Source organism: Phocoena phocoena, chromosome 19, assembly GCF_963924675.1.
Source record: "Phocoena phocoena chromosome 19, mPhoPho1.1, whole genome shotgun sequence".
NCBI lineage: Eukaryota > Metazoa > Chordata > Mammalia > Artiodactyla > Phocoenidae > Phocoena > Phocoena phocoena.
The window spans coordinates 30,044,550-30,067,125 of NC_089237.1; the positions used below are offsets into that span (position 1 = coordinate 30,044,550).

General features: G+C 45.3%; 1 protein-coding gene across 3 annotated transcripts in view; it reads left to right on the forward strand.

The window, feature by feature from the left end:
• Positions 1 to 22,576, forward strand: part of TEX14 (testis expressed 14, intercellular bridge forming factor) — a 79,930-nt gene that overhangs the window by 35,601 nt on the left and 21,753 nt on the right. For 2 of the 3 annotated variants that reach the window (XM_065897062.1, XM_065897063.1), the window contains exons 10-20: positions 4,544 to 4,695; positions 6,136 to 6,326; positions 7,130 to 7,265; positions 8,641 to 9,428; positions 13,183 to 13,292; positions 15,576 to 15,701; positions 15,902 to 15,990; positions 16,866 to 17,147; positions 17,981 to 18,081; positions 20,573 to 20,692; positions 22,478 to 22,544. In XM_065897062.1, the coding sequence (XP_065753134.1) occupies positions 4,544 to 4,695; positions 6,136 to 6,326; positions 7,130 to 7,265; positions 8,641 to 9,428; positions 13,183 to 13,292; positions 15,576 to 15,701; positions 15,902 to 15,990; positions 16,866 to 17,147; positions 17,981 to 18,081; positions 20,573 to 20,692; positions 22,478 to 22,544 (2,162 nt within the window). The remainder of the gene's footprint in view (positions 1 to 4,543; positions 4,696 to 6,135; positions 6,327 to 7,129; positions 7,266 to 8,640; positions 9,429 to 13,182; positions 13,293 to 15,575; positions 15,702 to 15,901; positions 15,991 to 16,865; positions 17,148 to 17,980; positions 18,082 to 20,572; positions 20,693 to 22,477; positions 22,545 to 22,576) is intronic. The other variant, XM_065897064.1, reaches the window with a different exon arrangement.

Sequence of the window (22,576 nt, forward strand, 5' to 3'; positions counted from 1 at the left end):
CCCGCACTGTATCCTCTGCATTGCTGGTCAACGAGCAAGCCTGGAGGGACGCAGCGGGGCTTAGGGACTACCTGCAGCGTGTGCATCGTCGCTTCCCACTTTACATTGGCCAGAGCCCAGTCACCTCTTTGCAGGGAGGCTGGGAAATGCACCACAGCTGTGCATCCTGGGAGGAGCGAGAAGGCGATGGGTGCTGGTGAGCGTTACGGTCCTGGTCCAGATGGGTGGGGATCAGTGCTGTGAGGGAAGCAGTGACAAAAAACAATGCCCTTATTCAAGGGTTGGTGGATGGGCTTCACTTCCCATTTGGCAGGAGTCTGAGTCCTCCTGAGAGTTGAGGGCTGGCCCCCATCTCCTGCCCCTAGGTTCTGGGGAGCAGAGGATCTCCCCTGTGCTTCCTTGCTGTTGTCCACAGCTCTGAGCCCTAGGCCCAGGGTTGTTCCTGTGCTGCTGTGAGGCCTCAGCCATGGGCAGACCCATGGCTTAGATCTGCTTACCTCCACTTACCCTGGTCCTCACCTACCACCATCGCTGAGGCTTTGTTTCTGAGTCTCTCAGCAGGTCTTTGCTGCTCACATGCTCATAATATACTTCTCTCACTACATGAAAATCTCTACCAGGGCAGGGATTTCTGTTTTATCCGCTGCCGTGTCTCAGATGCCTAGAATAAGCCTCCACACAGTGGGAGCTCAACATGTTGTTTAAGTGAATGAAGTGGAAAGTTTCACTTCCTTGACCGCATGAGCCCTTGGTGTCTCTGCCTGGAGAGGGGAGCAGGGACCAGATTGTGCTTGACCTCATGGACCTTGGCAAAGAGTTTGAATTTAACCCTAAGAACACGGGGATGCTGTGAATGTTTTTTTTGAGCAGAATGGTGTCATGGCTGAAATTTACAGGTTAAGCAGACCCCCTCACTCCTGCCATGTGGAGAAGGGGCTGTGACGGGACGAGAGAGAAGCAGGGGAACAGCTAGGGTGTGACTGGAGCAGTTTTCCATGTGGGAACCGGTGGAGGCCAAACAGCTGTCGCCAGTTGAGTGGCTCAGTCTCAGATCTGGTCCATTCTCAATCCCAGTGGCTCCCATGGCCTAGATTAAGTCCCGGCACTTTGCAGGGTGAGAAGCCTTCCAAGGTCGGGCTCCGCCTACAGTGCCATGCTCGTCACCTCCCACTCTGCCTGGCCATCTGAAGACACTTTCAGTCCACGCCATTTCCCAGCGCTCTGCTCCTTGCCTCCGGAGTACCTGACACTCCCTTTTATCCTTTTAAACTCACTTCTGACACAGTCTCCCACCACACCCCGTGAAGCCTATACTGAAGCCCTGTCCCCACCTCACTGAGCATATTTCACTCCCCTGCAGCCGAGTGTCTTTGCCCCCCGAGATGGCGAGCTCCGAGAGGGCAGGGGCCATGAGTTGTTCATCTTTAGCACCCACCTCAAGCCTACCACACAGTAAGTGCTCAGGAAGCATTTGAAGTGAATGGTTGAGTCTAGCTGAAGGGAAACTTTGAAATGATTCGGAACAGGGTTCACCACTTTGGCTGTGTGTTCAAGGGCAGTAGAAGCTAAGGGATTTGGACATGTTTGCTGTTGATAACAGGCTTTTCAAGAAGGCTGACAGAACCCAAGCTGTTTGCCAGTGATGTGGCGCCATCTGTTGTTGAAATGGAGGTATAACAGTTTCTTTGACTTGAGCTCTCCAGTAGAAATGTGAATCCTAGAGTGAAACGGAGCTTTGGAGATGGCCAGGCCCAACGCTGTCCTTTTATAGAAGAGGAAACTGGGGCCCAGAGGGGTGAAGAGGTGGTCTGAGGTTACCCAGCTGTGGCTAGAATCAGGTGGTAGAGGACGTTTCCTGGCTTATAGGGGCAGGATGGATTGGAGGTTGAAGGTAGAAAAACCAGCCAGGAGGCCACAGGGCAGGGCCTGGTGGTGACCAAGGAACCAAAATAGAAGGGAAAGATGTGAGATGCACCGAGAAGCTGGGGTCCACAGACTGGTCAAGTGAGGGGCTGTGAAGTAAATGGGTAGGAAAGTGTGAGTTCTTTTGGGCTTGTTGACCTCAGAATGGAACTTTGGGCAGAAATGTCCATCAGCAACATTTGACAGCTCATAATGTGAGTTGATTACCCAAGAATACAAAACAGCTTTCAGTTCTACATTTATTTTTGGTAGCACTCTATTCAGGCCGGTACAGTTGTTGAATGTCATCGTTAAGGGTAGCACTCCATCTCTTGGTGTAAAAATGATACAGCAGTTTCTCCTATTCTTCAACTCCTTCTCAATGGAATCTTTAGAGCTGGAATTGACCTTGCAAGTGGTATCACATAGCCATAGCCAAATGTAATTTTAATGATGTCAAAGCTGAAGCCCAGAAAAATAACTACCATGGAATGACAGCCAGAAAAGAAACTCCCTTCCTACATCCCACTAGCGTTAACAGAGAAGGAAGAGGGATCAGAAGAGTGGAAGTAAAAGAGAAAGGATATAAATCCTGATTGTAAATAACTTGTCCCTTGCCTTAGGCAGCCGGAGAGGCCCAAGAGGGTCATTAAGTGTCTCCTTTGGGCAGTCAGCCTACAAGGTGAAGAGCCAAGTATGCTAGGTCCTCAGAATATATCTCTGACAATAAAACACGACATTGCTTTTCCTGTGATACTAATATAATATTTGCATGTGTATCCACGCTGTTCACATGACACCTAGGCCACACTTGCCTATTGAGCAATACAACTAGAGAGTCTAAATGTACCATCTTTTTTTTTAAAAAAAGAGAGAAAACAAAACAAAAATACAGTCTTTTATAGCTTCATGGCTTCCTGAACTCATTGCCATCTATCAAAAGTTCTACCGGAAGAAATCTTACTTAGGGAAGTTTGTTCAAAGTCTGAGAAGTCCATCCCATCCTCTAAAAGCTTTCCTTTGCCAGCAAAAAGAACTTCTGGTTACTAGCTTTTTAGGAACTTAATTTTTTTTTTTTTGGCCACGCTGCACGGCTTGCAGGATCTTAGTTCCCCGCGGGAGACTGAACCCGGGCCCCAGCAGTAACAGCGCCAAGTCCTGACCACTGGACCTCCAGGGAATTCCCAAAAACTTAATTCTTAATTATCAACCAGCAGTCACCAAGTCTTTATCAAATGCCTACCATAATGTTCATATTAATTCCTTACTTGCTTAGTGCTTTATGGTTCACCGAGTGTTCCCACACGTGTGATCTCATTTGATGCTCATGACAGCTGTGGGCAGAAGTCAGTGCTGATCACCCTGAGGACTCTCTTTGGCCCAGAAGACATTTAGGATACTCTGACTTAGTTCTCAAAGAGCCTGGTTGCGAAGTTGAGTTATTCAAGCCAATCAGTGAACCTTTGAGTGCTAAACTGAGAGGGCTCATTCCCAAGAGGGCAGAGCTCAGAAAAGAAGCAATCACGAAGAGCTGGAAGAGTCTCAGAAGGCTTTGATAAAGCAGGTGGGGCTTGAGGGGGTTCTTGAAAGGGTCTTAGGTTCATTTAATCAAAAGGTAAGCATTGAGGCCCTGGTATAAGTTTAGAGATACGGTGATACAAGAGACAGGTAAGTGGCCTACCCTCGTGGAGCTGACTTTGGTGGAGGGGAGACAGATTATAAACAATAAATCAATGAACAAGAAATTCAGATAATAAGTCCTCTGAAGCCAGTAAATTGGGACTACTTTACATTAGGTGGTCAGGTAAGTCCTCTCCAAGGAGGTGATTTTTGAGCTAATACTTTTTTTTTTTTTAACATCTTTATTGGAGTATAATTGCTTTACATTGTTGTGTTAGTTTCTGCTGTATAACAAAATGAATCAGTTATATGTATCCCCATATCCCCTCCCTCTTGCGTCTCCCTCCCACCCTCCCTATCCCACCCCTCTAGGGAGGGATGGAGCTGATCTCCAAAGCATGGAGCTGATCTCCCTGTGCTATGCAGCAGCTTCCTACTAGCTATCTATTTTACGTTTGGTAGTGTATATATGTCCATGCTACTCTCTCACTTCGTCCCAGCTTACCCTTTCCCCTCCCCGTGTCCCCAGGTCCATTCTCTACGTCTGCGTCTTTATTCCTGCCCTGCCCCTAGGTTCTTCAGAACCTTTTTTTTTTTTTTTGAGATTCCACATATATGTGTTATGAGCTAATACTTTAATTACAAGAGCAGCCAGTCGTGCTAGGATCTGCGGGCAGAGCATGCCATGCAGAAGAAGCCACCGGTGCAAAGACCTGAAGTGGTGATGTACTTGGCATGCTGGAGAAACTGAAAGAGGGCCCCTGTGACTTGAGAGGAGTGAGTGAGCAGGAGAGAGCGGCCAGATGAGGTGGGAGGCAGGGCAGGGCCTGCTCGGGTAGGAACGGTAAGGAGTTGCAGGCGTTGGAATAGCAGGCAGTGTGGGTTAGCTCAGGGTCTAGCTGGTTTCTGGAAGCTCAAGGAGGTTGTCAGTCTTCAGAGGCAAATGTTTTCACACACGTGCGGCGTGGTGATCACAGTGATCCTTTAAGACACGAGCCCTACTTTGTGTTTCCTTCCGTAGCCGGGATGGAGGTGTACACAAGGACCTGACTCGAGTATCCCTCCCCACCCAGCTTTACAACTGGGCCGCCCCGGAGGTGATCTTACAGAAGGCAGCCACAGTGAAGTCAGACGTCTACAGCTTTTCTGTGATCATACAGGAGATTTTAACAGGTAGATCAAAGAGCTCATTGACGGTGACCAAAGTTCCTATTCTTAGGTTGGAATTTTTTTTCCCCCAAGAGTTACTTAGTTTTAGGCAAAAAAAACTTCTTTAAGGAAACCTCTTTGGGTTTATGGAAGGTATAAGATGATCTCCCAGAAATCTTTCTCTTTTAACCTGTTCTTTAAGACTCAGCAAAGCCCACCTATCAGCCTGTCAGTGGTAATGCATTTAATCCAAGGAGCGTTTTGAAACTGAATATTGCTGTCAATGCTTAGGGAAGGGTCTCTGTGAGGTGCCCCTTAAGAACTTTTTTTTTAATTGAAGTCTAGTTGATGTACGGTGTTGTGCAATCTCTGCTGTACAGCAAAGTGACTCAGTTACACACATAGAGACAATCTTTTTTTGTATTCTTTTCCATTATGGTTTCTCATATTGAAAAACCATATTGAATATAGTTCAATATATATATATTTTTAAAGAAGATGTTTGGGGTAGGAGTTTATTAATTAATTTATTTTGCTGTGTTGGGTCTTCGTTTCTGTGCGAGGGCTTTCTCTAGTTATGGCAAGTGGGGGCCACTCTTCGTCGCGGCGCGGGCCTCTCACTATCGCGGCCTCTCTTGTTGCGGAGCACAGGCTCCAGACGCGCAGGTTCAGTAGTTGTGGCTCACGGGCCTAGTTGCTCCACGGAAGGCATGTGGGATCTTCCCAGACCAGGGCTCGAACCCGTGTCCCCTGCATTAGCAGGCAGACTCTCAACCACTGCACCACCAGGGAAGCCCTATAGTTCAATATTGAATATAGTTCCCTGTGCTATACATTAGGACCTTGTTGTCTATCCATTCTAAATGTAATAGTTTGCATCTACCAACTCCAAACTCCTTTCCCCCATCCCTTTTGGCAACCGCAAGTCTGTTCTCTATGTTAAGAACTTATAAACGAGGGGGAAGGACTGGCCTCTGAGAAGTAAACTGTGAAATCAAACACACCCAGAATCCAGCGTATGTATAAGCAGTGTCACTTAAAAGACATAGAAACCCTTCCAAACATATAGAACTCTAAGGTGAAGGCATACATGCCACATTCACTAAGGGGGTGAGAATCAGCCCCCATTTAGCAGTGTTTACAGTCTCAGAGGCAAAAACCACACCTTCCATGACATGAATGTATTGGGCAGGCCTACTTCACACCAGGAAACATTCCCTTGTGGTCCCTAGGTCTGCCAGCAGAGAGTCCATACCTACATGAGTCTGACGCTATTTTTTCCTGTCTCTGTGGCAGGGATTTCCCTGTTATTTGGGTCAAGTGGTTTCTCCTTTGTTATTGGGCTTCCGGTAGTTTTTCTACAGAAAGAAATTAATTTTAAAGAGGTTGAGTGACTTGACAAAGGTTAGACAATTTCATGTGATTTCTTAATGTCTCTCCTTCCTATGGCTTTTTCCTTAACAGACAGCATACCCTGGGATGACTTAGATGGCTCAGTTATTAAAGAAACCATAGTGTTGGGAAATTATTTAGAAGCTGATGTCAGGCTTCCGAAACCTTACTATGACATTGTTAAGTCAGGCATCCAGGTCAAGCAGAAAGACCGAACTATGAACCTTCAAGATATCCAGTATATTCTGAAAAATGACTTAAAGGTAAGCTGTGAAGTTGTTGGGAGTTTATTTCTGCTTACCTATCTCAGGGGATAGGGAGTTAGAGACCAAGAAGAAGCTAGAGACCAAGTTGTAGGATATTTTGGAAATCTTCATTTCATTACACCCTTTCTGTGTTCCCAAGAAAATTCTAACTGCCTAACTTGGTGAGGGCAGCAGGGAATTGTGGAGGGAGGCTGCGGAGTGTCGGTACATAAAAGGGACACCCTGTAGGCACACAGTGCGATTCAATGAATGACAGCTACTGTTATTACTTTTCTTAAAAATTTATTTTATTATTTTTTTTGTATTTTTGGCTGCATTGGGTCTTTGTTGCTGCACATGGGCTTTCTCTAGTTGTGGCGAGTGGGGGCCACTCTTCGTTGCGGTGAGCAGGCTTCTCATTGGGGTGTCTTGTTGGGGAACACGGGCTCTAGGGGCACGGGCTTCAGTAGTTGTGGCACACGGGCTCAGTAGTTGTGACTCACAGGTTCTAGAGCGCAGGCTCAGTAGTTGTGGCACACGCACTTAGTTGCTCCGTGGCATGTGGGATCTTCCTGGACCAGGGATTGAACCTGTGTCCCCTGCATTGGCAGGCAGATTCTTAATCACTGTGCCACCAGGGAAGTCCCTGTTATTACTTTTTAAATATTGGTAATTAACAGTTAATTTGTTTATCAGGACTACAGTCAGTCTACCCAACTGGGGTAACGGGGGGTTTGTTTGACACCTAGATATGTTTCTAAAATACCGGTGACATTCAGATGATTGCAGATATGTCCTTGCCAGTACTTCCTTTGTTACAGGATTTTATTGGAGCCCAGAGAACTCAGCCAACCAAGAGTCCCAGGGTGCAGAGATATGGACTCCATCCTGATGTCAATGTCTGTTTAGGAGTGACTTCAGAACATCCATTGCAAATAAAAGAGCTGAAGGAAGCAGGTATGGCCTTAACCCACAGGTTTTGACATGAATGTGTTCTGAGAGCTGTAACTAATCAACTCCTCCAAACTATACTCATAACTTATACTGGGAAGGATGGATGCCTTAGGGAAAAATCAAGATCCTTAAAATTATTAAGTTAAACTTTTTGGGCTCCACATACACCTTGACTGGATCCAGAACTGTGCAGTAACAATCTGTTTCTTTCTAGTATGATTTAGGAATGTATTTAATTGTTTCACAAATAAAAACGGTGATTTTAAAATTTAAAACTATTATCTGCTCATTATAGAAAATTCTAAACAATACAAAGAAGATTACTTAACATTTTAATTCATCAGAAATAATTTGTTAACATTTTGGTGTTTCCTTCCAACCTTTTTTCTAAAGCCTTACTGCTTTTTAGTACACTTGGAAACCTTAGAGCTCTGAGCTGGAAAGGACCTTGCAATCATCTGGCTTGATGCCCTCATATTCCAGATGCGAAAACTAAGGTTCAGAGAGGTTGTGGCTTGCTCACAATTCCAGGTTTATTACGCAGCTGGAACATAGGCCTTTGGATTCTAGCCAAGTGACTATTCTCTGACTCTTTGGACAGGCCTGGAAGCCTCCAGAATGGCCCTCCAAGCTCTTATTACTTTGGCTTCTTCGACCCATTCTCTGCGAGCTGTACACCATCAACCAGGGGTGGTGGGTAGTCAGTCCTGGAGTTAATTTTTGAGGTATTATCTCTCTCAGTGCAGTGGATTCTTGGGCAGTGTCTCAGCTTCTTTTATCAGATGCTCACAAAGAGCACAACTTGAACTGACATGAATATTCAAACACCTTTAGTGTAAAGTGTGAATTTAGTCCTAAGATTCAGGGGCCTGTAATTTGCTTGTCCTGAAGTTACGCATGTTTTGAACATACTATAACTTAAGCTTAGAACATTTCCTCCCGGGTTTGATCCTTCCCAAATTTTCTTTTTTTTTTCTCTTACATATACATATATATATATTTATTTGGTTGCACTGGGTCTTAGATGCAGCAGGTGGGCTCCTTAGTTGTGGCAGGTGGACTCCTTAGTTGCAGCATGCATGTGGGATCTAGTTCCCTGACCAGGGATCGAACCCGGGCCCCCTGCATTGGGAGCACCCAGTCTTAACCACTTCGCCACCAGAGAAGTCCCCCAAATTTTCTATCTCAACCCACGTCAAAATAGTTAGAAATACACTCTCACCCTCTGTGTGTGTATCTGGTAGTCTTCCTAACTGGAAAGGGAGTGGGAAGATAAAAAGCTTTTTTCTGTGTTCTCATGCTGCTGGAGCAACAAGCCAAGGCTGCTGAGCTGCTGCAATCGCTTTAATCAGCTGCATGTTGCTACTCTTTTCAGCAGGTGGTCAGCTTCATTCACCAAGGCGTCACCCCACTCTCACCGAGAAAGCAACACCAGAGCCTCTGGTCCCAGACCCAAGTCTGGAGGCCCAGGAGACACAGAACCAAGACGCTGCTTCTCCTGCTTGCTTTGTGGGGGAAGAGGCCAGGAGCCCCAGCCCAGGTCAGGCGAGCCTCTGCAGCTTCGAAATCAACGAAATCTACTCAGGCTGCCTGGACATGGGAGATGACAAAGAGGAAGAGCCCCCAGGAACTGGTTCATCTCTTGAGGGGGCCAGACAAAACCAGGTAGATGAACTGAAGTCCATGGAAGAAGAGTTGGAAAAGATGGAGAGAGAGGCGTGCTGTTTTTCCCATGAGGACAGCAGCTCTTCAGAAGCTGACACGGAGCTCTCCTTTGAGGACTGGGGCTGGCATAGTGGTTCACTGAGTTCACCCAGCCTGCCTGAGCCAGCCAGAGGAGCCAAGGGCAACGTGAGCAACAGGTCCCTGACCGAGCAGTACATCAGTAAGTGTGTGCTGAATCTAAAGATCTCACAGACCTTAATGCACCAGAATGCCAATTTGCTGAGGAGTATTCAATGGAAAATAGATAAGCTTGAGATGACACAGAAGGAGCAGGAGGGCAGGTCTCTGTGGGCTTCCTCAAGAGAGTTTGCAAACGGCTATGACTGGCCTTCAGCCCTGGGCCCCCCAGCTTCAAGCTATATTCTTCCTGCCATGCAGCTGCTAGGGAACCTGCAGCTGGACACTGAGGGCAACTGCCCGACCTTAGCAAAGTTTCCAAGGACAATGAGAGACTTTCAAGGAGGACATTTTGGCAAAAGGTCCAAGAAAAGAAGCAGCTGTGGCTGGACACCTTTCACCCCTTTCCCCCAAGTCCCTGAAGAAAGCACTAGGGATCAGTCGGAGAAGGGCCAACAGGTAAGGCTGAGAAGTGGGGGCAGGGCAGCATAAGCAGGATCTGGAGCCGGGTTCAGCATTGCCCCTAACCTGCGAGCAAGGACTGACGTCAGCACAGCCAACTCACAGTGGGGTCCTCTTGGCTTTGGGAAGTAAGGCCTCTAGGTTGGAATTCCAAGATAGATAACTTTTTTTTTTTTTTTTTTGTGGTTCGCGGGCCTCTCACTATTGTAGCCTCTCCCACCGCGGAGCACAGGCTCCGGAAGCGCAGGCTCAGCGGCCACGGCTCACGGGCCCAGCCGCTCCGCGGCATGCAGGATCCTCCCAGACCGGGGCACGAACCCGTGTCCCCTGCATCGGCAGGCGGACTCCCAACCACTGCGCCACCAGGGAAGCCCAAGATAGATAACTCTTCACCTCCTGTTCCAAACCCAGCACACAGCCCATGTCCTTCTCTGTAAATTCAGAGAAGTTTGAACCATGTGAAATTGTCGTTCTATAGGTTAAAATAATCAAGTATTGACACTTTTATATAGTTCAGCTCACCAAATATGGTATCTTGGGCAGGTATTAATCCCCATCTTAAATTGCTTATTCATTCATTCATTCACTCATTCAACAAACATTTATAGAGCAAGAGGCTATTTATTAGACCCTGGGATATTATGATGAATGAACCACAAGCTCTACTATGAGTATTTCAGACACCAGTGGGGGACAGAGGGACTCGATAGTCAAAGAAGATGCCTCAGAGGATGTGAGAAACCATGGGTTGAAGAGTGGTTCCTCCATGAGCTTCTTAAGGACAGGTCTTACTCATGCTGTGTCCCCACACCAAGAAGGGGGCCTAGCACGTAGAAGGTACTTGACAAACAGTCATTGAGGGAAGGACTAAACGAATGAATTTGAACAAGTTCACACATGCAGAGCTGGCGGCCTCTTGAATCAGAATTTTAGAGGTGGATCGAGCCCATCCTTTTACAGAGTGTGAAGCTCAAGCTCAGAGACTTAAACTTTCCAAGGTCCACTGGTGTGGCTGAGAGCGGGGTGGAGTAGGAGAGGTCAGCACCATTGGAAGGAAGATCTCATTACTAAAATTATTTAGAGTTTCTGGCTCATGGTAATAAAAAGCAGGCTTTTGGTGAGTTTTATTATTGTTTTAAAATCCTCCACCTGCAGTGCACCCGCTTAGGCCTGCACAGGGCAGACGACTCCCACTAACCCCCATGCCTTGCTGCGCTACTGCCGAGGCCCACAGCTGGTCGGGGCAGGTTTCTGCCTCCCAGTCCGGTGCTGTTTCACTGTTCCCTGCTGAATTTCAGTGAGGCTTCAGTCCTCACTTAGAACATTTGGAAAAGCCTTGGCATTTGTTTTTATGTAAAGAGGAGGCACAAAGAATTTACTTAGATTCTTAATTTTTCTGTTTCTATTGGAAGTTAGAGCTTGCTAGAAAACCATTAGAAGTAACTTTTATTGTATACTGTGTTTTGGTTACCTATTGCTGTCTGACAACAACAACAAAAGCCCAAACTTAGTGACTTAAAATAACAATGTTTTATTATTTCTCATAATTCTGTGGGTCAGGAATAAGACAGGGTTTAACTGAGTGATTCTTCCATTCCATGTGGCACCGGCTGGGATCACCCCCTCGACTGCATTCAGCTGGAGGCTGGGCTGGGCAAGAAGGTCCAAGAAGGCTTCACTTACCTGTCTGGTGCATTAGGCTCCCCCAGAGGGCCTCTCTCCGCGCTTGGCTTTTCATTCAGCCAAGCTTCTCTGCAGCATGGCAGCTGGCTTCCCAAGTGAAAGCCGAAGCGGCCAGGCCTCTTAAAAACTAGGACAGTGTCACTTCTGCTGCTTTTCTGTTGGTCAAAGTCATGAAGCCAGCACAGATTCAAGGGGAGGGAAGTAGATTCCAGCTCCCAAATGGCAGGGAGGGAAGGAATTGATGACAGTCATTGTTGGAAGCCACCTACTAGTACATGAGACTATGTGGAAAACAATTACACCATATTTCAATTGTTCTTTAAAAAGTGTACCCTGGTTTTCTAGCATAATCAGGAGTAAGGCATTTTCACCTCAATGGTTTTTTCAGACAATTGAAGTTCATTCTTTTAATTTCTCCATTCTCAAATTTTTAATCATACTGAATGAAAACATTACAAACTTCCCATTATTCTAAATACCTATTTTGGATATATTCTACATATATACTGGCCTTTCCTTGGTGACCATGACATTTTTCTGAGCATCTGTTATTGTGATGTTCCATGATACAATGCTGCCGCCACATAAGAGCCTCTGGAGGTCATATTCCAGAGAGATTGTGATCATTTTTATGTATCTTCTCACCTTTAGGCATCTTGCTGCCATCCCCAAATCTCACATTTGTTGCCTTAATAGGTTAGGAAATATAATTAACTAAGTTTGTTAAAATTGGAGTAAGCAGATCCCAAAGTCTTTCCATTGGATAAAGGGCATAGACTTTCATTTATTTTGCTTCTACTATTTCTGAAGTATTGTGGCCTTTTTTTGTTGTTGTGTTTTATTTTCATAGCATCCCCCTGGTGGATTTAGGTAGATATTATTGTCCCTGTTTTATGGATGAGGAAACTGAAACATAAGGCTCTCTTAGGTTAGTCTGAGCAAAGGTCAGACTAGAACCCAGGGCCTGGGGCTCCTGCCACAAAACCTGCTGCCTTAATTAATATAGGCGAAAGTTTGGGGATTTTTTAAAAATAAATTTATTTATTTATGTATGTATTTATTTATTTTTATTTTTGGCTGCGTTGGGTCTTCGTTGCTGCGCGCGGGCTTTCTCTAGTTGCGGCGAGCAGGCTTCTGATTGTGGTGTCTTGTTGCGGAGCACAGGCTCCAGGTGTGCGGGCTTCAGTAGTTGTGGCGCTCGGGCTCAGTGGTTGTGGCACTTGGGCTCCAGAGTGCAGGCTTGGCAGTTGTGGCACACGGGCTTAGCTGCTCCGCGGCATGTGGGATCCTCCCGGACCAGGGCTCGAACCTGTGTCCCCTGCATTGGCAGGCGGATTCTTAACCACTGAGCCACCAGGGAAGTCCAAGTTTGGGGATTTTTGATGTCTATTTTGTCTGCTTCTTCTCCACTTGTGCCCTGTTCAGCCTGGAGTTCTGGGGGCCAACATTTCTATGTAGAGGCCTCCAGCTAAGAGATGCGTTACTAGATGTGAAACATGCAAAATGAAATGGTCTTGAGAGGTCTGGTTAGTTCTACACACTTAGCGAGAATGGCTTTAAAAATAGAATGTGAAGGGACTTCCTTGGTGGCGCAGTGGTTAAGAATCCGCCTGCCAATGCAGGGGACACACGTTCGAGCCCTGGTCCGGGAAGATCCCACATGCCGCGGAGCGACTAAGCCCGTGCGCCACAACTACTGAAGCCCGCGCGCCTAGAGCCCGTGCTCCACAACAAGAAAAGCCACCACAATGAGAAGCCCGTGCACTGCAACGAAGATTAGCCCCCACTCACGGCAACTAGAGAAAGCCCGCACACAGCAACGAAGACCCAACGCAGCCAAAAAAAAAAAAAATACATATATATATATAGAATGTGAGAGTGAAGGGAAGAGGAATTCCTTCATCAAAGCACTGAAACATGTCTACTGATTTTTAAGCTGCCATCTCTTTGTGGTCCTGGAAAACAGAGCAGAGGTGAACAGTTTCAGCCCACTCACGGAGCCAAGGACTGTTTGGAAAGAAACAGGAACCAAAATACCAGCAGGTGGGTTATCATTGTATTGTTCTTTGTGTCACCATGTCGTTAGACTCCCATGTGACCCTGAGGCCACTTAATGATCTTCATATGTCTAGTGACAAAGAGACTGTGAGAGATGAGGCATAGTAACACAGAAACGGATCTTGGCAAGTTCTCTCCGTTGCATAAGTGAGAATAGTGGTATAATGGAGACTTGCAGGGGACATCAAGTGGCTGGCAGGTTAGCCACACAGAACTCATCAGTTGTCAAAAGTAAAGCATCCTGCCTTTCTGAAACTGCCCAGATTGTGGGGTTTTTTTTTGGTTGCACCGTGCAGCATGTGGGATCTTAGTTCCCCAACCAGGTACTGAACTTGCACCCCCTGCATTGGAAGCACAGATTCTTAACCACTGGACCACCAGGGAAGTCCCCAGATTGTTTTTCTTATAAAAAGAATTGCCAAGTATTCCACGCGCCAGTGCTACAGAAACCAAACTATGTGAAAACCAGTGTTGTTCAAAATAAGTGTCCCTGACTCTGGGGGACAGAAGGAGGGGGTTGAACAGTATCACTGTTACCTTGCGGCCTCTGATTTTTAGCCAGATCAACAAAATGAAGTGGTTTCAGCACAAATCACCAGAAGGAGAGTGTATGCGTATGCTGGGTTTTTAAGAACTTAGGTAAAACAAATTTTATTTTGCATAAGAGGAATTATTATTATTATTTAAATTATTTATTTATTTTGGCTGCATCGGGTCTTAGTTGTGGCATGCGGACTCTTAGTTGCATAATGCAGACACTTAGTTGCGGCATGAGAAGTCTTGGTTGTGGCATGTGGACTCTTAGCTGTGGCATGCATGCAGGATCTAGTTCCTGATCAGGGATCGAACCCAGGCCCCCTGCATTCGAAGCATGGAGTCTTACCCACCGGACCACCAGGGAAGTCCCTGCGTAGGAGGAATTATTAATGGAGCAATAAGTGTTTTTCAAGATAGAGTATTAATCAATTTAGTTTTCCTTTTCTGTGGTTAAATGGCAACATTAATCCACAGCTTGAAGTCAGTCCTCCTGGAAAGAAAATTTTGTTCCTACCCCCAGTGGTGACTAAAACTAATGACAAATTTGCTGTTCCATTCATTTTGGTTAAATATGTACATTAAGGGAGAATCAAGGAAAATGCCCAGACATTTTAGATTAGTATTTTACCTTTACAAAGGAAATTAACTGAAGAACCACCTAACTGGCATCAGAGAGTTTAGCAGTCACATCATTGACAGAGGCATATAGGGTGATAGTATAGCCACTGGATGACAAAGCAAAAGCTGTAGTTGTGGTTTCGCCTGCCCAGCTCCACCCTCTTCCCCCAGGAGAACAAAAAACTGACTAAAGAAAAGTTTAACACTTTGCTACCGATCCACCTACTCTTTCTGTATGCTTAAAAAAATTGTAATTATATACATGTAGGCAATTTTGTATCCTCAGTTTTTGCTTTATATTAGAACATGGTTATCCCTTGTTATTAAAAACATCCTGTAAACTTACTTTGAAATTGTTGAATTTTAGGTTGTTTTATTCTTTTTTTTTTTGTTTTCCTGTTATGAATAGGGCTACAGTGACTTGTCAGTAAATTTTTTTTTTTGCATTTTGGGTTATGTCCTTGATAGATTCCCAGAAGCAGAGTTACTAGCTCAGAGGGTTTGAACATTTTAAAGATTCTTGATAGCTATTGCCAAATTGCTCTTCAAAGAAACTGATTAGATATGACCTTTCCAATTCAACAGTCTCTACACTCTGATCCAGTGGGAGAGTGGGGTATTCTGGATAAAAGGGAATTCACATATGTGCCATAGATCACACATTTTCAAAGAGTTAGTTTAATAGGTGATAACATATATATTATCATGGAATATTTAGAGGAAAAAGAAACTCCCTTGTTTTGCAGACGAGGAAACCTTGCCCCAGAGAGATTGAAGTTTGCCAAAGTCAGACAGCTAGCCAGTGGCAGGACATGGTCTCGAACTCAGTGAAACTAGGCTGAAGATCTCTGAATGTTCTTCAGAGCCCCTGGTGCCTCAAGACCATCTTTACAAATGTTAGCTATTGTGCTATCACTGATATGCAGGTGTGCATATTACCAGAGGATTCTGACCAAAAGGCAGGAACAGCTACTGAACCTTCACCTATGTTCTGTGGCATTGTGGCAGGGCTCTGCTACAGCCCAAGTAACCAGGATTCTGTCTGGTGCAGCTGTGTTTCAGTTGTGGGTCTTCTACCTCGAGATCTTCTAACCCACTCCTTTTATTTCTTAGCCAGGGAAGGCCTAGAGAGTCCAGTGCCGGAACCAGAATGACACAGCTCAGTGGTGCACTCCTCACTGTGCCAGGCCACCCACAGGGACCACTCAGGTCATCCACCCCTGGCCGAGGCTCTTCCAGGTAGAGCCTTGTGGGCTGAACGTTGGGAAGTCTAGTGCTCCCTGGTGGTGGGTTGGCGTCGGTGCAATCTCAGGAACGGCTCAGAGTAATAGGGGACAGTCCTCTGGGTGGGCTGATGGGCTTGGGGTTGTGCCAGGAACTTGAGCAAACTGATGTGTTTGTGTCCACTCACTCCCTTCCTCCAAATCTATGCAATTCAGGATCAGTATGGAATCTGTGTCTTCTGAAACCTATAACACAAAGTCAAGAAATAATGAAGATGCTGGAGAGATACACTTAAAATGGAAAAGTGAGTATAAAGTCATGGATTCTGTTGAACAAAATGAAATTTAAAGTATCTTTCTAACCTTGTTGTCATCTGTAAGTACACAGCCTGTATTGCATTGTTCTCCCATATTCTTTTCTTTTTAGATCGTTCCATTTTAAAAGCAAGACCTTTCTGATTACACACTGCAGAAGAGAAGTGCTTTATTCATTTCTATACTATATAGGAAATTCTTCTATTTTACATGTGTATACATATATATATATATGTATGTATGCTATAGAACACATGCAGTAAAAATACACAATATAGATGTTTAATATATAACATTATTAAGGTAGAGAGCTTGCAGTGTCACTTTCACATATTTTGTGGGCATTGTCCTTTTGTATCAGTCTAATCTTGTAAGCTTAACAGGATACAGCATCTACGTTTTTTGATACTAATGCTAAGTGACATTGCAAAAGTAGAGAAAATGGGAGTGAAAACACACATGAACACATACATGCGTACTCCCCAAATATGAGCTCAGCGTGGTCTAGAAAGGCTAGACAGACTCAGTGGAATTCCTTCCATTAGTCTCTACAGACTAGGGGCTTCAGATGTCATTTTCTTATAAAATCTTCACAGCAAGAAGGTCCGTCTACAAGTTTCCTGTTACTTTTTACTCTAATTCAGCAAAAAGCACTGTAACTAACTGAAATTCTGCCTTTCCCTTACTCTATCATCAATTCTCTCCTCTCCTCTGCTTCAGGCCAAGCTAAGGATGATGCAATTCCAAAAACGCAATCATTGTGACAATATGAGCTATAAAATATGACATAACTCTTTAAGAATCTAAAGCTTCTGTTTCCAGCATTCACAGTGATCTTTTAAACGCTGCTTTCTCTTACATCCAGCGGAGGTGAAAGAAATGGCAGAGAAAGCAGCTACTGGGCAGCTGGCAGTACCTCTTTGGCATCCTCAGAGTAGTGTGACTTTAGAAAATGAGGCTGAAAACAGGCCTGGTCCCTTGCTGCAGCCCCCCATTAGGGTCCCTGAGCACGTGGATTGGCAGCATGCTGTAGAGCATCCCAAGAAAAATGATGAGCCAGGAGGAAATGGCAAGTGTGACAAAACAGACAGCAGTGACCGCAACAGTGACCAACATGGCAGACAACCAGGGCCTCGAAGTTTCACCGGTAAGTTCAGTTGGACGAGTCAGGGTAGGTGAGCTCTATCAAGTTGTCGGCTCTCAAAAATAAGTAAACCTCCTAGAATATTTCCTTTGGTCTTCTTTCCTACCTGTCTGGGAATCCTGAATTCCAGGGGAAAGCAGCATACCCTTCTAATCCCACTGTCCTTCAGACAGGTAAAGAAGTCCAGAGATTCATGAGTTTTTCTATTACCGGAGCAGATTCCTTTGTCCAAAGGAAGTAAAATAATCTCCATGCACTGACCCTGGATCTGGGTCTAACCTCACAAAGAATCGAACATTTTACCTGAGGGCACTGGTGGAAGGCCACTCCCTACTGCCCCCTTCTTTGCGTTGCATTTTAAGACAGAAAAATTCCAGTGGCTCTCAGAGAGTCTACGCCTGAGGAACTTAGAGACAAACGACATTTACTGTCATCACTTTTAGAGATTTGTAGGTGAAAACTGAAGAGTGTGTATTTCTACCTGGTAATTTGCTTGCAATCAGGGCATGGGATATCGTTTCACAGTTGTTTGCAAATCAAAGGAAGGTACATTTAAAATTATTATTTATCTTAGGTAGAAAATCTATTGGTTTGGATTTTTTTGGTATTTAAAAGCTGTTCCTTGTCAAGCATCGCTCTTGAATGGGTAGGCAAAAGGGTGGCTGATCCAGGGCCACGTGCTGGGGCCAGACTAGCCTCACAGTCTCCACTTCGATTTGACATATGAAACATGGCCACCCTTGGCAGAATATGCCTACATCTCTTCTCTCATGCCACCCTTTGCCCCTTCCATGCCATTTGAATATCATCAAATGACAATGTGTTATAATTATTAGGTACCAGGCACCTGCCCCCCAGAAAAAATGAGCAGCCAGAGCATGGTGAAGTCTTTCAAGAAAATTTGGATGCACCTGTGGTTGTTGAGAAGTCTTACAGCGTAAGTCATACTGCCTGGAGAGCCAACTTGAACCCAAAGACCTACTAGAACTGAGTTGTTATGTATTATGACATTGAAATAATATCTATCGTAGTTCTTTTTTGTTGGAGCATGTGCCCTCATGTTTCTGACATGAAAGAAGAAGTCTTTCCTCCCTGCCTGATACTTTTTTTTTTTTTTTTTGCGGTACGCGAGCCTCTCACTGTTGTGGCCTCTCCTGTTGCGGAGCACAGGCTCTGGACGCGCAGGCTCAGCGGCCATGGCTCACGGGCCCAGCCACTCCGCGGCATGTGGGATCTTCCTGGACCGGGGCACGAACCCGTGTCCCCTGCGTCGGCAGGCGGACTCTCAACCACTGTGCCACCAGGGAAGCCCTGCCTGATACTTTTTGAGTTAGTTCAACTCAAAGCATTGTGTATATCGGAGCTTGGGGAAAACACAGACAAGTGTTATATTCAGCTCTGACCCTTGAGCTTTCTGTCAAGTTGGCTAGACAAGACCGACTCTTTTTTTTCTTAATTAATTAATTTTTGGCTGTGCTGGGTCTTCGTTGCTGCGCGCAGGCTTTCTCTAGTTGTGGCGAGAGTGGGGGCTACTCTTCGTTTCGGTGTGCGGGCTTCTCAGTGCGGTGACTTCTCTTGTTGCGGAGCATGGGCCCTAGGCACGAGGGCTTCAGTAGTTGTGGCTCGCGGGCTCTAGAGCACAGGCTCAGTAGTTGTGGCGCACGGGCTTAGTTGCTCCACGGCATGTGGGATCTTACTGGACCAGGAATCGAACCCATGTCCCCTGCATTGGCAGGCAGATTCTTAACCACTGCGCCACTAGGGAAGTCCCAAGACTAACTCTTAAAGCACGGTCAGTTACCAAAGCTTGTGACTCAGGTCAGATTGAAGTAGGAAAAGCAAGGCCAGGGTTGCGATGGGAGTACCTTCACCTGGAATGTCACCTAAGACCCAAATTCAGCTTTCAACTCAGTGGAAGGAATGTGTTCATGCCTGAAACCTCTGCCTCAGCAAGATCTCTGGGATACAGTCATATCCTAGCATTTGCATTGGGGTTACAGCCTTGCTTCAGGGATTTAATGCATTCTTCAGGCATGCAGTTGGGCCATAGTCCAGCCAGAGCAAGGAACCAGAATTTTTGTAATCACCATTGACGTGGGCCCAGGATCATTTAAAGAATATAAACAGCAGCTGAGAATGAAACAATGTAAAAAGCCAGGTGTGATAACATTTGAGGTCTTTTGAAGAACATACTATTGTAGTAATCATAGCACACAAACCGCTCACAGGACGATTTATTCTTTCTCTCATGTGAGGGCTGGAAGGATGTGCCACATTCAGCATACTGGCTTGGCTGGAGAAGCATCTCTGTCAGGGAAGTGGGGCAGGTATGGGAGGCCAAGCTTGTCTGAGAAATTTCAGTTTGACAGGAGAGGTTGAGGAAAGCAGCTGCTAAGTGCACAGAGGAGGAAGTATGGCGAAAGCAATGTCCAAGGAAATAAACCATAAAACCTCTGCAAAAGGATGACTGAAGGTGAGGAAAGTAGCCAGTTGTCTGGCCATGTGGTGATCAGGGCCTGAATGTAGAAAAAGAGCAAAAAAGGAAGGGGTAGAGTGGAGATGCTGAAGAAATAACTTACTTTATTTTATTTTTATTGTTGAGATTGCATTGCTATTTTTAAAATCATGCTTCTTTCTTAATTTATAAATTTATTTATTTTATTTATTTATTTTTGGCTGTGTTGGGTCTTCGTTGCTGCACGCGGGCTTTTTCTAGTTGCGGAGAGTGGGGGCTACTCTTCGTTGCGGTGCGCAGGCTTCTTATTGCGGTGGCTTCTCTTGTTGCGGAGCACGGGCTCCAGGCATGCAGGCTCAGTAGTTGTGGCTCACGGGCTCTAGAGTGCAGGCTCAGTAGTTGTGGCACACGGGCTTAGTTGCTCCGCGGCATGTGGGATCTTCCTGGACCAGGGCTTGAACCTGTGTCCCCTGCATGGGCAGGCGGATTCTTAACCACGGCGCCACCAGGGAAGCCCCAAAATCATGCTTCTTCACTTGCCTTTAAACGGGAATACCTGAGGGAGTCCCAGTTCTGAGCAGCCTCAGCCTGGAGGACAATGCCAACACATGGACTGTATCTAGGCTCTTAAGGATCAGGGTGTTTAAATTCAGTCCCCAGCTTGAGTTGTCTAGGGACTTTTTTCTTCCTGTGAATTTTAGAGCAGAAAGGTCACCCAGCCTCCCCCCACTTCCACTGTGCAGGTAAGGATGTTGAGATTCAGGACTGTCATTTGTCACATTTGCTCCAGGGGGTTCACAGCTCACAGTGGGGAAGGAGGGCCAGAGGTGCAAGTAGGCAGGAAGGTCTCAGAGAGTGTCACCCCGACCACAGAGTAATTTTTGATACCCCATCATTAACACTGCATCCAGCTATAAAGGGATTTGTTTACAGTAAACACCAACTTAAAAGTGATTTCCTACCTTATTAATAGGATCAGTCCGTGCAACCAACTTGTTCACCAGAGTCTTCTGAAGGCATAACAGATGAAGTTTTAACTCCAGACCATGAATATTTTTACTCCTCAACTGCTCAAGAAAACTTGGCTCTAGAGGTAAAAAAAATTTTTTTAATAAATTTATTTATTTGTTCGTTTTTTATTTTTGGCTGCATTGGGTCTTCGTTGCTGCGTGTGGGCTTTCTCTAGTTGAGGTGAGCAGGGGCTACTCTTCATTGTGGTGCGCGGGCTTCTCATTGCGGTGGCTTCTCTTGTTGTGGAGCACGGGCTCTAGGCGCGCGGGCTTCAGTAGTTGTGGCACACAGGCTCAGTAGTTATGTCTCGCGGGCTCTTGAGCGGAGGCTCAGTAGTTGTGGTGCACGGGCTTAGCTGCTCCACGGCATGTGGGATCTTCCCGGACCAGGGCTCAAACTTGTGTCCCTTGCATTGGCAGGCGTATTCTCAACCACTGCACCACCAGGGAAGCCCCTAGAGGTAAAAATTTACAGTTCAAGATAAAGTACATCTTCAGCTTTTCTGTTGCCTTATTCCTTTAAAATTATTTTTTTTAAGAAAAATAGCTTATACATAAAAGTATATAATGTCAATTTATCAGTGTTTTTGTGTGTTTTGAAAAAACATGTGAAAAATAAGATTTTTGATAATGAAGGTCATAAGCAATTTCTCCCAAAATTGTGGCTCCTGCATTTGTACAGCACTTTGTACTTCTTTTTTCAAAACACTTTCCTTCATGTTATCCAATTCACACATCCTTCCTGAAGGGAAGAGAAGGCAGCCTGCTGTTATTCCTCTGTGTGAAGAGCCGGCGAACGCAGATGTAGGGAATTAGCCCTGGCCTGGCCAGATTTAGTGGTGAGAGAGCCAGGAATAGAGTCACAGTGTCAGCAGTGAATGTTAGGCTGTCCAGGACACAGGGCTTTCTCTAGGATCTGCCTAGCTTTTGCGAGAACCTGTTTGTACAGAGTATTTTCATTTATAAAATGAAACTTATTGGATTCTCTTATTTACTTATGTTATTTTTACCTCACCTGTCCCCTAACCTGCCACTTTTTGAGGTTCTTTTACCAATATGGAAGGTACGGTAGAGGAAAGAGAGGATTGTACATGTCAGTCACAACATTTGACTGACAAGAAGAATTCAGGGATGCATCAAAAAGCGTAGTTTCCACTTGTTGGCACTTCTGAAAACTCAGTTAGAGCAATTTTCCATTATTAATCCTTTAAACATTCTTGGTTTTACGGTGGACTGGGACATTAAGAAAATCTTTAATAGAAATGTATAAAGTATATATACATACATATGTATATACATGTAACATGTATATGTATATTAAAAGTATAACGGAGAAGACTACACACATCTTTAGTGTACAGCTCATGAAATTTTACATGCCGAACACACTCATGTAGCCAGCACCCAAATCAAGAAATAGACCATTCTTGATCCCCCAAAAGACCTCCTTGTGTTTCCTCCCACTCCCTGCCTCCCCTCAAAGGAACCAGTGTTCTGACTTCTCACCCCATAGAGTAGCTTTGCAGTCTGGGCCGTTTTTCCTACCTTCTTTGGCTTTTCTGATAAAGCTCCCAGGAATCAAAACATCTTTGTTGGAAGGTTGTGGTGAGGAGGGGATGATGAAGGGAAAAGTCACCCGATTCCACCTCAAAATGGGAGGTGGGGGAGGGCTTGTTGTTGAGGAAGAACACATACTACAGATAAGTTCTTAATGTCTGTGATGAAGGTTTGTTCTTTTTCTGTAGAAGATGTAGGAACCTTATGAAGATTTTCAAGGTTTAAGAACATCAAGAAATTCTCTCTCCACCTTCTGATGATACGTCTGCCTCCAGTGACCCTCCTTTCTTTGCTCTTTCATTCTTTTGCAGACCTCAAGTCCCATTGAAGAAGACTTTGAAGGAATACAACATGCTTGTGCCCGACCTCAAGCCTCTGGTAATAAGCCCTCAGGGCAGATTCCTTTGAGA